The sequence below is a fragment of the Elephantulus edwardii genome, unplaced genomic scaffold (genome assembly GCF_000299155.1).
Source record: "Elephantulus edwardii isolate Elephantulus edwardi_28Jun2011 unplaced genomic scaffold, EleEdw1.0 scaffold00011, whole genome shotgun sequence".
In the NCBI taxonomy this organism is placed as follows: Eukaryota; Metazoa; Chordata; class Mammalia; order Macroscelidea; family Macroscelididae; genus Elephantulus; species Elephantulus edwardii.
Genome location: NW_006399761.1, coordinates 23608020 through 23621486, shown reverse-complemented (window position 1 = coordinate 23621486; position 13467 = coordinate 23608020). Strand labels below are relative to the sequence as shown.

The following is a 13467-nucleotide window of genomic DNA, read 5'->3' as shown; positions in this document are numbered from 1 at the left end:
CAAAGTTCATAAAGTTAATATGCATTGTTTTTCACATCGGACCTAGAATCCCTTTTCACTCACAGTTATGAGGCTTATTAGGGAAGCAGGTTTTGGGGGACAGGAAAAGGATATCAAAGGATATCCAGCTTCAGTAAGTAGCAGTCCCAAAACAAACCAGGTTAGCTGAAAGACACAATCCAGTGATTAGGTCAGACAGTTTCTCAATCAGCAGCAAGATACAGGCCCTCAGTTAATCCAAGCAGTTTCCCAGTCAGCAGTAGGAGAACTCTTTGCAGGAACTTCTGGCCCTAAAGGATGAACGTTGCTTTCCCTTCTTGCCTGGTTTGAGGTTTTGTCCCTGGCTTCATCTGGCTCCATCAGGCAACTCCTTGCCACAGTCTGACATGCTCTCTCTTATACTGGCCTTGATGATGTTGAAGGTGCTGGTCACAGTGTACCATGTGTCTGGCTGTGATTGGGGCAGCTGGAGAATATTCCCCCTGGGGAGCTCAGGGTGGCAGGTGGAGCCTCAAAGATTCATTTTACTTATGAGTTCCCACTTGGGTGTGTGGTTAGGTTAGGTCAAAGGCAATAGATAGAGAAGTCATTCATAAAATCCCAACAGCACAGCTAATAAACCTATCTTTAGTTTGTATTCAACCTTCAAATGCCAGTACTTTCCGTGTAAGGATTCAATATAGGATAATAAGTAAGGAAAATACATAAAATCTGAAGACATTTTTATCAAGGTACTGTAGAACTAATGTAATTGGAGTTGAGTTTGGGCTGGAAGTGTGAAGATTGGAACATATATATGTGTGAATATGTTGGGTTGGTAATAATCTAGGTAAAATATTGAAGACCTGAATTAAGATATTAACTGGGGATTGAGTTAAAGGGTGCTATGGATTGAATTGGGTTCCCTTAAAAAATATGTGTCACCTTGGCTAGTCCATGATTCCAAGTATTTAGTAATTTTCCTGAATTTTGTGATCTGATATAATTATCAGGTGCGTCTGATATAGGCTTTGGTCGTTGCAATCACTTGTTATGCATCAGAGAGTTGGACAATGACTAAAGAGGATAGAAGTAGAATTGATGCCTTTGTGCTGTGGTGCTGGAGAAGAGTGTTGAATGCACCATGGACTGCCAAGAAAACAAACAGATTCATCCTCGAGAGGGTTAAACCAGGCTGCTCCTTGGAGGCAAGGTTTCTGGGGCTTCGTCTGACATACTTTGGACATGTTGTAAGGAGGGACAGGTCCTTGGAGAGGGACATCATGCTTGGGAGGGTGGAGGGATGGCGCAGAAGGGGAAGACCCTCTATGAGGTGGATTGATTCAGTGATTGGGGTAATCGGGATGGGTGTGTCAGAGGTAGTGAGATTGGCATAGGATAGAGCAGGGTTTAGGGCTGTTGTACATAGGGTTGCTATGAGTCGCAAACACCTCGACGGCACATAACAACAACAACAACAATCTTTATGATATTAATACATTGATAAAGCAGGATTAAAATGAGAACTGAGGCACAAACAAGAGACTTGTACACCAGTGTTCATAGCAGCATTATTCACTATAGCAAAAATATGGAAACAGCCCAAGTGCTCAGATGGAATGGATTGAGAAACTATGATACATTTACACAGTGGAATACTATGTAGCATGCAGGAGCAATGATGTTGTAAATTACTACCAAACATGGGAGGGACTGGAGAGCATTATGTTAAGTGAACTCACTCAGTCTCATAAAGACAAATACTGTATGAAACCGTTATTGTAGAGCTTTTACGAGGATCCAAGGGGGGTGGACCTTAAACATAGGGTCACACAATTTGATGGGCAGAGGGAGGAGGGATTGGTAAAGGAAAGGGGAGAGATCCAGTGTGAAAAACAATGTATATGAACTTTATAAAGTTTGCATGTAAAGTAGTATAAAATATTTTTTTAAAATCAGGATTAAAATAAAGTTTAACTCATTGCTGTTTTTTTAAATTATTATTTTATTATTTTGTGCATGTACCGTCAAATTGGATCTGACAGGTACAGGAGGAGATTGTACCTCCTTCTCCAGCAGAGCATCTGGTGGATTTGAACCGCATACATCTGGGATTGCAGTACAGCTTCTTGCCACTAGGCCACCAGAGCTCCCTAACTCATTGCTGTTAAGTTGGAAACTCACACAGGAAAAATTGTCCTATCTTTCTCCTGAAAAGCTGTTCGTGGACTTGAACTGGCAGAGACACACTCCTGTTAGGTTAGCAGTACAGTTCCCTAAGGACTGTGCCACGAAAGCTCCCTGAGGCACGATTAGAGGCAGTTAATACTAAGGAAACAAGATACAATTGATAGCATTAAGTTGTATCTTTAGTCAGTTTCTTTTCAAATACTGAGGGATCTACCTCTACCAATAAAGAAGAGCTGGAAGCAGAGCACAGGTTTGAATCTGAGGTTTCTTGTGCTGAACACTTTCAATCCCAGGGAAAAACTGATGCCAGGACACTTGGAGCTTTGCAAGGAATCCTGGGCTTACTGATGTTGAAAGGAGACAAACACCTTCTCTAAAGGTGGCAGAGAGAGAAAGCTACACTAGAGTTGGTGCCCTGATTTTGGACTTCTAGCCGGATGTGCTTTCTCTCTTGATCATTCTTCTTGACAGTCCTGAGGGCCCTCTTAGTTTATATCTCCTTTTATCTGTGAAAGAAAAGACAGTCCAGGTCATGTTCACAGGGAATCAACAGTGTGAGCTGAGTAAGGTTATTGCATCCCACCCAACACTTCATTGCCTCATCAGATCATATCGTAGGAGAATGATTGTCATATACATCTTTCCATTCTGTCCTACATTTACTATACTCTAGCTAAATTGCCACAGTTTTGGAGGGAAGACACAGTTAAATTTTTGACAGGCAATAAAGTCAGATATTACGAATTTTTTTTTAAAAAGCTTAAATATTATTTCTTTCTCCTGTTTCACAGGCAACCAGATAAACTAGTGGTAGTGTGGACAAGAAGAAGCCGAAGGAAATCTTCAAAGGTTAGTCTGTTTTCTGAATTTTTACCCAAATGTTGAATTAAACATTGTAATTATTCATATTTTATATTAAAATTATATATTACTAATTAATATATATTTATTAATGATTCACATTATTTTGCTTTTCTTGGCACTGCAATTTTTTATGATTTCTGATAATGTACTAAAAGTGAATGAATGAGGTATTGTCATTTTGTGACTACGCTTCTTAAAATAGAAGCTAAATAGTTGAATTTTAACCTTGGATTTGGTAGCCTTGAGCAATATTACAGTTATTTTAAGCTTTCTGTACTAGAATGACATGAATAAAGAATTAGAGTTCTGTTCACAAAAGTATACCTTAGATTCATTTATTCAGATTAAGGATACCCTAGAAATGGGTTATATAAGCCTGTTGCTCAGTTGCAAAAGAAAAGAAATTGGATTTTTTATTTAATGGTTTTTGTTGTACAAAGAGTAGGTAGCATAGGGATGATTTTATCTGATTCTACTAATTCCACAACAGGAAACTACCCCTGGCAACACCATCCACCATTCAGAACCAGTCCCCGTAAGGTCAGACGTGTTTACCACGCCCTTGCACCTACTTCTACTAATTCCAGCACCAGTCTTATACTCTAATGGGTCTGAAATACATTGCAGTGACCACACAGATTCCACAAAACCGTACTCAAGGTTATGGGTTTATTACTGACGTTAACAGGTTACAGTTCTGGTTGGCAGCAGACAGTAATTCCTCAGCTTCTAAAGGATGCTCCTAGTCCCCCTGACCTTGAGCCTCACAGTTGAGATCACTGTTACACTTTTGCCTTCGTTTTGTCTGTTATGACATTGACCCACAGTCCTGTAGCACGCGTGGATGAAAGCCCCTGGCTCGGACTCCCTGGGGCAGCAGCGCCAAGTCAGCTCTGCCTCATGTGGGTCTCTGGTTTTCTGCTCGGGCTGCTCCTGTAGATCCAGTCTGATAGGCACAGAGTCACTAGCCCAAAGGACACGCGCTATACGAAGTACTTCCTCTTCCTTGCTGGGAGTGAGATTCCCATCTTTGGTGTTAAATTTGCTGACTTTAACTTATGTGAAGAAGAAAACTGACCAATACGTTAGTGATGACTTTAAACATACTCTGTTCCCCTTCAGATGGTGAGAACCAAAATCTGTCATTAGGAAAGCCATTTTGAACAATAAAAACTCTTATTTGGTTGTTTTATAGAAAACACTTTTAACAATTTAGAAAGATAATTTTTAATAATTTATAAAGCTTATTTGCTTGTTTTATAGTGATGATTTCATATAAAGAGAATAGAACTTTTATTTTTTTAAATGTTTTTTTAATCTTTATTGTATTATTTTTATGTGTACCATCAAATCAGATCTGACTGGTGCAGGAGGAGATTGCCCCCTCCTTCTCCAGCAGAGCATCTGGTAGAATAGAACTTTTATGTTAAAATGTTAAATGAAAATTTATACACTTTAATGGATAATTTTTTTAAATTCCTAAATTTCAAAATTTTCATTAAGGATATCTTTTTATTTTTTAATATGAAGCTAAAATTTCCCTGTTTTAGCTTACTATAATAAAGTCCAGATCTTTTTTTTTTTTCCAGTGAATGTTGATTAATGTGTATTATTGCTGTCATTAATAGCCCCAATTCATGACTACCTTACTTATTTATTACAGAGTAGAAATGGTCAGTGAGGCTTTCATAGCTGCTGTCTTGACAGAGGTGGATGGCCAGGCATTTTCTTCCAAGGAGCCATTGAGTGGGTTTGATCTGTCAGCCTTTAGATTAGCAGGCATTCACAAGCCACTGTACACCCGGGCTTCTTGATAAATGTTTATGTTATGATTAGAATAGCTGTACTATAATATGTAGAGAATAGACACTCTCTTTTAATTTCACTCCGTTCTCATCCCCCAGGGACAGTCAACTATTCTGATTTCCTGTCACCATAAACAAGATTTCTGATCCTTAAATTTCATTTAAGTGGAGTCATATAGTATGCATTGTTTAGTATCTGAATTTTTTGTGTTCACACTTAGCATTTTTGAGATTTGTTCATGTTTTTTTATATTGCTTATTGTTGTTATGTGCTGTCGAATCACTAGCAACTCATAGCGACCCTGTGTACAATAGTTCTATACCGTGTTCTATCCCATGCCAATCTTTTTGTCTCTGACACACCTACCCCCATTAACACAGTCACTGAATCAGTCATCTCATTGAGAGCCTTCCTCTCCTGTGCTGTCCCTCCACCCTCCCAAGCATGACGCCCCTCTGCAAGGACTGGTCCCTCCTTGTAACATGCCCAAAGTATGTCAGATGAAACTTCAGAATCCTTGCCTCCAAGGAGCATCCTATCCTCAGCCTCTCTAGAATCAACCTGTTTGTTCTCCTGGCAGTCCATGGCAGTCAGTAGGCTTCTCCAGCACCATAGCTCAAATGCATCAGTTCTCCTTTTGTCATCCCTAGTCATTGTCCAGCTCTCTGACGCATAGTAATTACAAAGACTATAGCCTGGATCAGGCCTGCCTTACTCTCTAGACTGACATCATTATTCTTCAGTACTTTGGAGAGGTCTCTGACAGCAGACTTTCCCAATGCAATTTGTCTTTTAATTTCCTGGCTGCTGGTACCAAAAGTGTTGACTGTGAAGCTGAGTAACGTTACACTTCATGAATGTACTACATTCATTATTGTCTGTTTTCATGTTGTTAAACATATTTAAACAGAGTTTTCTCTCTGTTAACATTCTCTCCTATGAGTAAAGTCTCTGTGAATTTTAATGTATAATTATTTTGGGTACAGATATTTTCATTATTCTTGGCAAATGCCTAGGAATGAAATTGCTAATCAATACAGTAAAGACATTTTTAAGAAATTGTCAAGCAGTTTTCAGAATTTTTTCTATTTTATACTACCACCAGCAACATCATGTTGTTGTGCTGGTTGTTGTTAGGTGCTGTTGAATTGAGTACAACATATAGTGACCTTTTTAACAGTAGATCTGAACCTGGTCCTCTCCTGTCCCATCTTCAAACTTCCTGACATACTAGAGCCCATTGTGGCAGCCACCATATCAGTCCATCTGGTTGAGGGTCTTCCTCTCCTTTGTCGACCCTTCCAAGCATCATGTCCCTCTCCAGGGAATAGCCCCTTCCAGCAGCATGCCCAAAGTATGTGAGGCAAAGCCTCATCATCCTTGTCTCCGAAGAGCACTCTGACTGCACCTCTTCAAGACTGTACATGCAATCAAGATGAGTTAATGATAATTGGCAACTGCAATGCAGAAGTTGAAAAAAATGAAGAAGGAACAGTTTCAAAAATATGGGCTTGGTAATAAAAATGAGACTGGAAATAGAGTAATTGAATTTTTTATTTTCAATGATTTATTCATTACAAATACCTTTTTTAAAAGACCCAAATAACAGTATTACACATACATCACACCTGATGAGCTGCACAGGAATCAGATTGACTTCATCTGTGGAAGAAATTGTTGGAGAAGCTCAATACCAGCAGTCAAAACTAATCCAGGGTTGGACTGTGGGTCAGATCATCAATTATTTATGTGCAAGTTCAAGTTGAGGTGGAAAAAAAAATTGAAAAGAAGTCCACTTAACCAAGACATGATTTAAAATATATTCCATCTGAATTTTAAGATCATTTTAGGAATAGGTTTGAGGCATTGAACACTAATGCTCAAAGATCGGATGAATTGTGGAATGATATCAAGGGTATCGTTCATGAAGAGAGCAAAAAATATTACAGAGACAGAGGAGAAAGGGGAAAAAAAAGGAAATGAATGTCAGAAGAGACTCAGAAAATTGCACTAGCGTATACAGAAGCCAAAACAAAGGGGAAACATGCTGAAAAGAGCTGAACAGAAGATTTCACAGGGTGGCTCGAGAGGACAAAGCCAAGTATTGTAATGGAATGTGCAAAGAACTGGATTTGGAAGATTAAAAGAGAACTTCCTCTGCATTTCTCAAGCTGAGAGAATGAAAAAACAAATTGAATTGCAATACTGAAAGATTCTATGGGCAACATACTGAATGACCCAGAAAGCATCAGAGGAAAATGGAGGGTACAGAATAACTGTACCAAGAAGAGCTTATTGACACTGAAGAATTTCCGGAAGTACTATATAAGCAGGAGCCAGTGGTAATGAAGGAGGAAGTGGAAACTGCATTGAAGGCATTGGCAAAAAATAAGGCCCCGGGAATTGATGGAATACCAATCGACTTGTTTCACTTAACAAAGGGAGCCTTTGATGTGCTCACCAGTCTATGCCAGGAAATTTGGAGAACACCTGTCTGGCCAGTGGATTGGAAGAGGTCCATATTTGTTCCCATTTTCCAAGAAAGGTGATCGAACTGAATGTGGAAATTACTGAACAAAATCATTAATATCACATGCAAGCAAAATACTGCTTAAAAATACTGATTAAAAAATGGCTGTAACAGTACATAGATAGGAAACTGCCAGAAGTTCAAGCAGGATTCAGAAGAGGCCGTGGCACTAGGGACATCACTGCAGATGTTGGATGGATCCTGGCTAAAAGTAGAGAATACCAGAAGAATTGTCTATTTGTGCTTTATTGACTATGCAGAAGTGTTTGACTGTGTAGATCCTAACAAGTTTTAGCTGACATTGAGAAGAATGGGAATCCCAGAGCATGTAATTGTGCTCATGTGAAACCTTTACCTGGACCAGGAGGCTGTTGTTTGAACAGATCAGGAGAACACTGCATGGTTTAAAATTAAGAAGGGAGTGTGTCAGGACTGTATACTCTCTCCATACCTATTGAATCTATATGCTGAGCAAATTATTCAAGTGTTTAATTATCCTTTTTGCAGAGTTTGAGCTACACAGTGATATTTTGTCATCAGTCATACTTTTCCCATTTTGTCCTCTAATTCTCACTTCCACGCACTCTTCTGTTTCCACCTTTCCCCCTCTTGTCTTCAGGACTTTTTCTCTTTGAACAGATGCTTTTTTTAACCTAGATGGCTGTTTATTTTAATACCTCCTTGGCATTATTAGACGCTCTAGGGTGTGTGTGTGTGTGTGTGTGTGTGTGTGTGTGTGTGTTTTGTGTCCCATGAAGTTGGAACTGTCTCTTAGCTGGATCATCAGAGGCTGTAAATTCCACAGGAAGAGATTGCTCATCTTTCTCAGGTAGAAATGCTGGAGGATTCGAACTTAGTACTTTCAGGTTGACAAAAGCAGCTCCTTGCCACTAGGCCCCCAGAGCTACTTTGGAATAACTCTTTGTAATGGTTACATCTTGCTTTTCTTCTTTGTTCTGCATAGGGAGAGGCCAAAAGCTACATTCTAGATGGCCACAAGCAAGTTTTTAAGATCTCAGTTGCTATTCGCCAAAAGTAGGATGTGGGGCATTGTATTTGTGGACTGTAATATGCCAGCTGGCCTTGATGCCCCCCCCCCCGGCTGTGGACATAAGACCCCCAAACCAGTAACTCATTATATCAAGGTGTTTGATCATGAGTAAGAAACTTAGAAAGCATTGCCCCATTAGCTCTGATATATATTTACAGCTTGTACTAATGAATCACAAAGGGTTTTAAACAGATACCTGTCACACTTGAGCTCACTAAATAGCAGTTCAAAACCGTGTTGTCCACGTGTCTGACCGTACTTCTGCTGTTGAGTTGCTTCCTCAGGGTAACCCTCTGTCATGCTGCCAAGGCCAGAAATCGCTCAGCCTTTTGGTTTATCATCTGGCACTTCACTGCACCAGCACGGTTCTTCATAGATCCCATGGTGAATGGAAATTTAGACGTGATCCCTGATAAGTCAGTTCATCAGTTCTCAAGCTGGTTGCTGGAATAATAAGACACATTATCTTGTTTAATGTAGAGTGTAATTCTCAGTTTATTACTCTCCCATAGGGTCATTGTGAGTTAGAATGGACTTGATAGCAATGAATTTGATGAAGAGAGAGAGAGAGAGTGTGTGTGTGTTCTTTAATCCATTCCCACCAGTGCCCTTTCTCAGACTTGGTTCTGTTGTCATGCTGTCTCTGGCCATTTCTCAGGTCTCGTGCTGTGCGACCTGGCCTCAGCATTCGTCCCGGGTGATGACTTCCTTCCTCCATCTATTCCTCCTCGTTTCCTTGACCCCTGAAGGTTGAAGGGGCCCGAGCCTCAGTTCTTTAGATTTTGTTCTATCGGTATGCGTTCTCTTGGGGTCACATACACTTTAGCATTTTCATCTCGCCTGAGTGCTAGTGATTTCCAACCTTTTAACTCCATGCATTTGCCTGATTGTGTATGCACACTTAGGTGTCTCGCCACAACAATAAGCAATATAAAAAAACATGAACAAATCTCAAAAATGCTAAGTGTGAACACAAAAAATTCAGATACTAAACAATGCATACTATATGACTCCACTTAAATGATGCAAGATGCAGGAGCAGCAAGTTTGGGAGACAGGATCAAAAGCTGACTTTTCCACCTCAGATTGTGCTCAGCTGTGGAACTTGTGGAAAAGTCAGCTTTTGATCCTGTCTCCCAAACTTGCTGCTCCTGCATCTTGCATCATTCCTTTCTTCTAGTTGCTGAAGGGCAAAATCCCAAGAGTCGGTCTTAATTACTTTCTTTATCTGGTAAGCCACATTCAATCAATCAGCAAACATTATTGGAAATATAAAAATACATCTAAAACCTGACCACTCTGTACGTCTTCCTACAACTCTAGTCATCAGCTCTCCCCTGATGATTGGAGTAACTTCTCGCTTGTGTCTCCTAATGACTCCTCAGTAGCCAGAATGATTCTTTTAACACATGTTGAATCATCTTTCCTCCTCTCAAAACCTTCCAGTAACTTTACATCTTACTCAGAGTAAATCAAAGCTGAAATCTTTGCAGGGACCTTCTTGGCCTTACGTGATCAGGCCCTCCTTTATTTCTCTGGCCTCATCTCCTCTGACCCTAAGTGTTACCCCAAGCAGGCACTTTGCACAGTGTTCCTCTCACTGCCTCAGCACCTTGCTAGTTGTTCCTTCTCCCTAGAAAGTGCTTTTAAGTAGACGCCCCAATCCTTCCCTTTGTCGTTCACCAGGTTTTCAAATGCCTGTTATTTTGAAAGTAGATGGCCAGTCCTGCTTCCTGCTCTGTCTTAATCTAGGAACTCGGGGCATGTTGCTAGGAGAGGTTATTTCTTGGGAAAAGGGCATCATGCTTGGAAAGATTGAGGGTCAGCAAAAGAAAGGAAGACCTCCAACAAGATGGGTTGACTCTGACTGCAGCAAGGGGCTTGGGTGTGCCAGAATTGATGAGGAGGGTGCGGGTAGGACAGTAGCAGCTTCCTTCACTTCCTTAAAGACTCTCTCTTACATGTTAGCTTCTAAAAGAGGTGTTTCCTGCCCACTGTGGTTTCTACCTGTTGTTCCTCATGGGGTTGCTGTGAGTTGTTGTTGAGCGGCACCTGGCAGCTATTGAGAAGCTTCATGTTCTTTCTCATCTCTGTCCTCTGTCCTTCTTCCCTAGTTTCCTTTTTGCCGCAGCACACACTTCCATCTAATGCAATGCATATTTGACGTATTGATTTCATGTGCCTCTTCCTCTATCCTGTAAGCGCCACTAAGAAACATTTTTCTCCTCCTCATCCCGTGAGCCTAAAGAGCACTTGTGGCTTAGTGGTGAGAAGCTGTGCTGCCATCTCAAAGGGACAGGGTTTGAATCCATCAGCTGCTTTGTGGAAGAAAATTGGATAGTCTCCTCCCGTGCATTTGACTGCTTCTGAAAACCCACTGGAGGGTCAGCTAAGAGTCAGTTCTGGCAGGACAGTACATGGCAACAACAACGGTGGGTAGAGGGTACCAAGCCAAAGGCCTGTGATTTGAACACACCAGCTGTTTCTCAGGATATAAGTGAATAGTCCCCTCTTGTGTGATTTACAGGTTCTGAAGACTGCCTGTGAGCTGTTTCTTAGTCCATGGCAATGAATGAGTGAGTGATTCCAGTGTCTAAAACGGAACTTGGCCTGTTGAACAGAATCTGCCACCTAGAATTTTATGTTGAGTAAACAAGCTTAACATAAGTAAATTCATAGATCATAGACTCACTTAAAAAGTACTTTGTAAAAGTTAGCATTTATGAGCAACTTAATGGCCTGTCCTCCGCCATGGCTAGTCCTGCAGCCCATCAGGATGATGGCTGACCGGAGATGTGTCACCAAGCTGTTGAATACCACAGAGGAAGAACTGTACTCATTGCAACTTTAAAGACTGGGACCTTAAGGAAGTAGGTTTCCAGACCTTTCTTTAGAGGATTTGAACTGCCAGTCTTTTTCCGCAGTGGTCACATGCACACCATTGGTGCCACTGTTGTTGTTAGGTGCTCTGGAGTCCAGTACGACTCAAAGTGACCCTGTGAACAGCAGATCTGACCCCGTCCTGTCCTGCGCCATCCTTATCATCTCTGACACACTGGAGCCCATTGCAGCTGTCACTGTCTGAGTCTGTTAAGTAGACAATGAGGATTTCCTGTTAGAGCATGAGTTTGCCTTCAAGTTCCTCTTGTCGCTGTGTTATTAGATGACTCAGAGTAGGATCAGACTCATATGCCCGTGTGCACACAGCAGGTTGGGGCCCTGGACCCGCGCAATCTCATAGTGCCCATGTATACAGCAGAATGGGGCCCTGGTCCCCTGCCATCTCACAGTGCCTATGTGTTTACAGCAGGATAGGGTTCTGGTCCCGTGCCATCTCATAGTGCCCGTGTGCACAGCAGGATGGGACACTGGTCCTGCCATCCTCATGATTTCTGCTGTCTTGGGCCATGTTGGGGGACCACCATGCCAGGCCTTGTCCAGGAAGATGTCCCTCTTTCACTGACTGACTTTACCAGCATGCCATCCTTCTTTAGGGGTTGGCCCTTCTCAGTGCTAAGATGTTGTGTTACCAACCCAAGAGCATGCGGTTCGAATCCACCAGCTGCACCATGGAAGAAACATAAGCATTCTCCTCTGCAATTTACTGCCCTGCAGACCTGCTGGAGGGTCAGCTATGAGTCTTTTCTGACTCAACAGTTAGCACAACACAAAATAACAAGTTTAAGAGACAAAGCCTCATCTTGAAGCAGCATTCTTGTTACACTTTTTAAAAAAACACAGCTTTGCTTTTCTGGCCGACCATAGTGTCTTCTTCACGGCACTGTTCTTGAAAGCCATCAGTTATTTTTCAGGCTTCCTTATTCCTCATCTCACATTCACCTGCACTCAGAGGGATTGAAAAATAGCACAGTTTAGATCCAGTGCACCGGAGTCTTCAAATTGTCAAACAGCTCTATAAACTATGAAGAAATCCTTCACTGCAGACATATTGCTCAAGGCCACATCTTTGATTCTCGCCTGCTGCTTAAATGGGTGTTCATAGTGAATCCAAGGAAAGGGAAATCCTTGACAACTTGAGGTTTTTTCTGTGTTTTTATGATGTTGCTTACTGGTCTAGTTGTGAGGATTTTAGTTTTCTTTTATGCTGAGGTCTAATCCGTACTGTAAGACTTGACCTTCGATCTTCATCAATAACTACTTGGTGTCTTCTTAGTTTTTAGTATGTGAAATGTCATCTGTATATTATTGCAAGTTGTAAATAAGTTCCTACATAGTAAAAATGTTTATTATTAAGAAATAATGTTTTCAGTGTTTTTCCTAGTTTGTTTATCCAATGATAAAAGTAAGTTATGACAGTATGAGACACCTCATTTTTTAATCTTGGGATGTGTGCATTTGTGTGTCTGTCTCTCTGTCTTGCTGGTAGAGGGATGGTGAGATTTACTCGCAGAGAGTAATATTGTTAATAGTTATTATGGCCCAAAGGTAAAGCTTAATGAAAATTATTTGCTTAATCATTTTTATTTCAGGAAGGATATGGATCTAATAGATAGTTAACTAGTAGCAATATGTTTTTGTAAATTATTAACATAGTATTTCTTTAAGAAATACTTTACGATTACTAAGAATGAATGGATGCGATATTTCCTGTGTTTCATTATTAAAGACATTGTTTTTATTCTGATAGGCTCATAGCTGGCAACCTGGGATAAAAAACCCGTACCGTGGTGTTGTAGTGTGGCCTGTTCCAGAAAACATTGAAATCACTGTGACACTATTTAAGGTAAGTTCCATTTTTTTTAAATTTTTTAAAAAAATTTATTATTAATTTCAATGAAAATTTACAGAGACTTTGGATTTCCATTCATTCATTCATTGTTGCCCTTTTCTCCCCTTCCACCTCCCCCGCCCAGTACACTACCCTCTTGGAAAAGTAAAAGAAAAATTCTTTCATTGTTTTACAATCCCTCCCCCCAGGTCCACTCCACTATGCAGCCTTCGCTCTGGACTCCTGTCATGACAAGAATAACTAATCACATATCCCTTTTAAACAATTTTCTCCCACATCTGTTTCAATGCAGTATAC

The 13467-nt window shown here is 40.7% G+C and overlaps 1 protein-coding gene across 3 annotated transcripts in view; it reads left to right on the top strand.

Moving 5' to 3' along the window:
- EHBP1 (EH domain binding protein 1) overlaps window positions 1-13467 on the top strand; it is a 411111-nt gene that overhangs the window by 48895 nt on the left and 348749 nt on the right. For all 3 annotated transcript variants that reach the window (XM_006880956.1, XM_006880958.1, XM_006880957.1), the window contains 2 exons: window positions 2961-3018; window positions 13069-13164. In XM_006880956.1, coding sequence (XP_006881018.1) covers window positions 2961-3018; window positions 13069-13164 — 154 coding nt within the window. The remainder of the gene's footprint in view (window positions 1-2960; window positions 3019-13068; window positions 13165-13467) is intronic.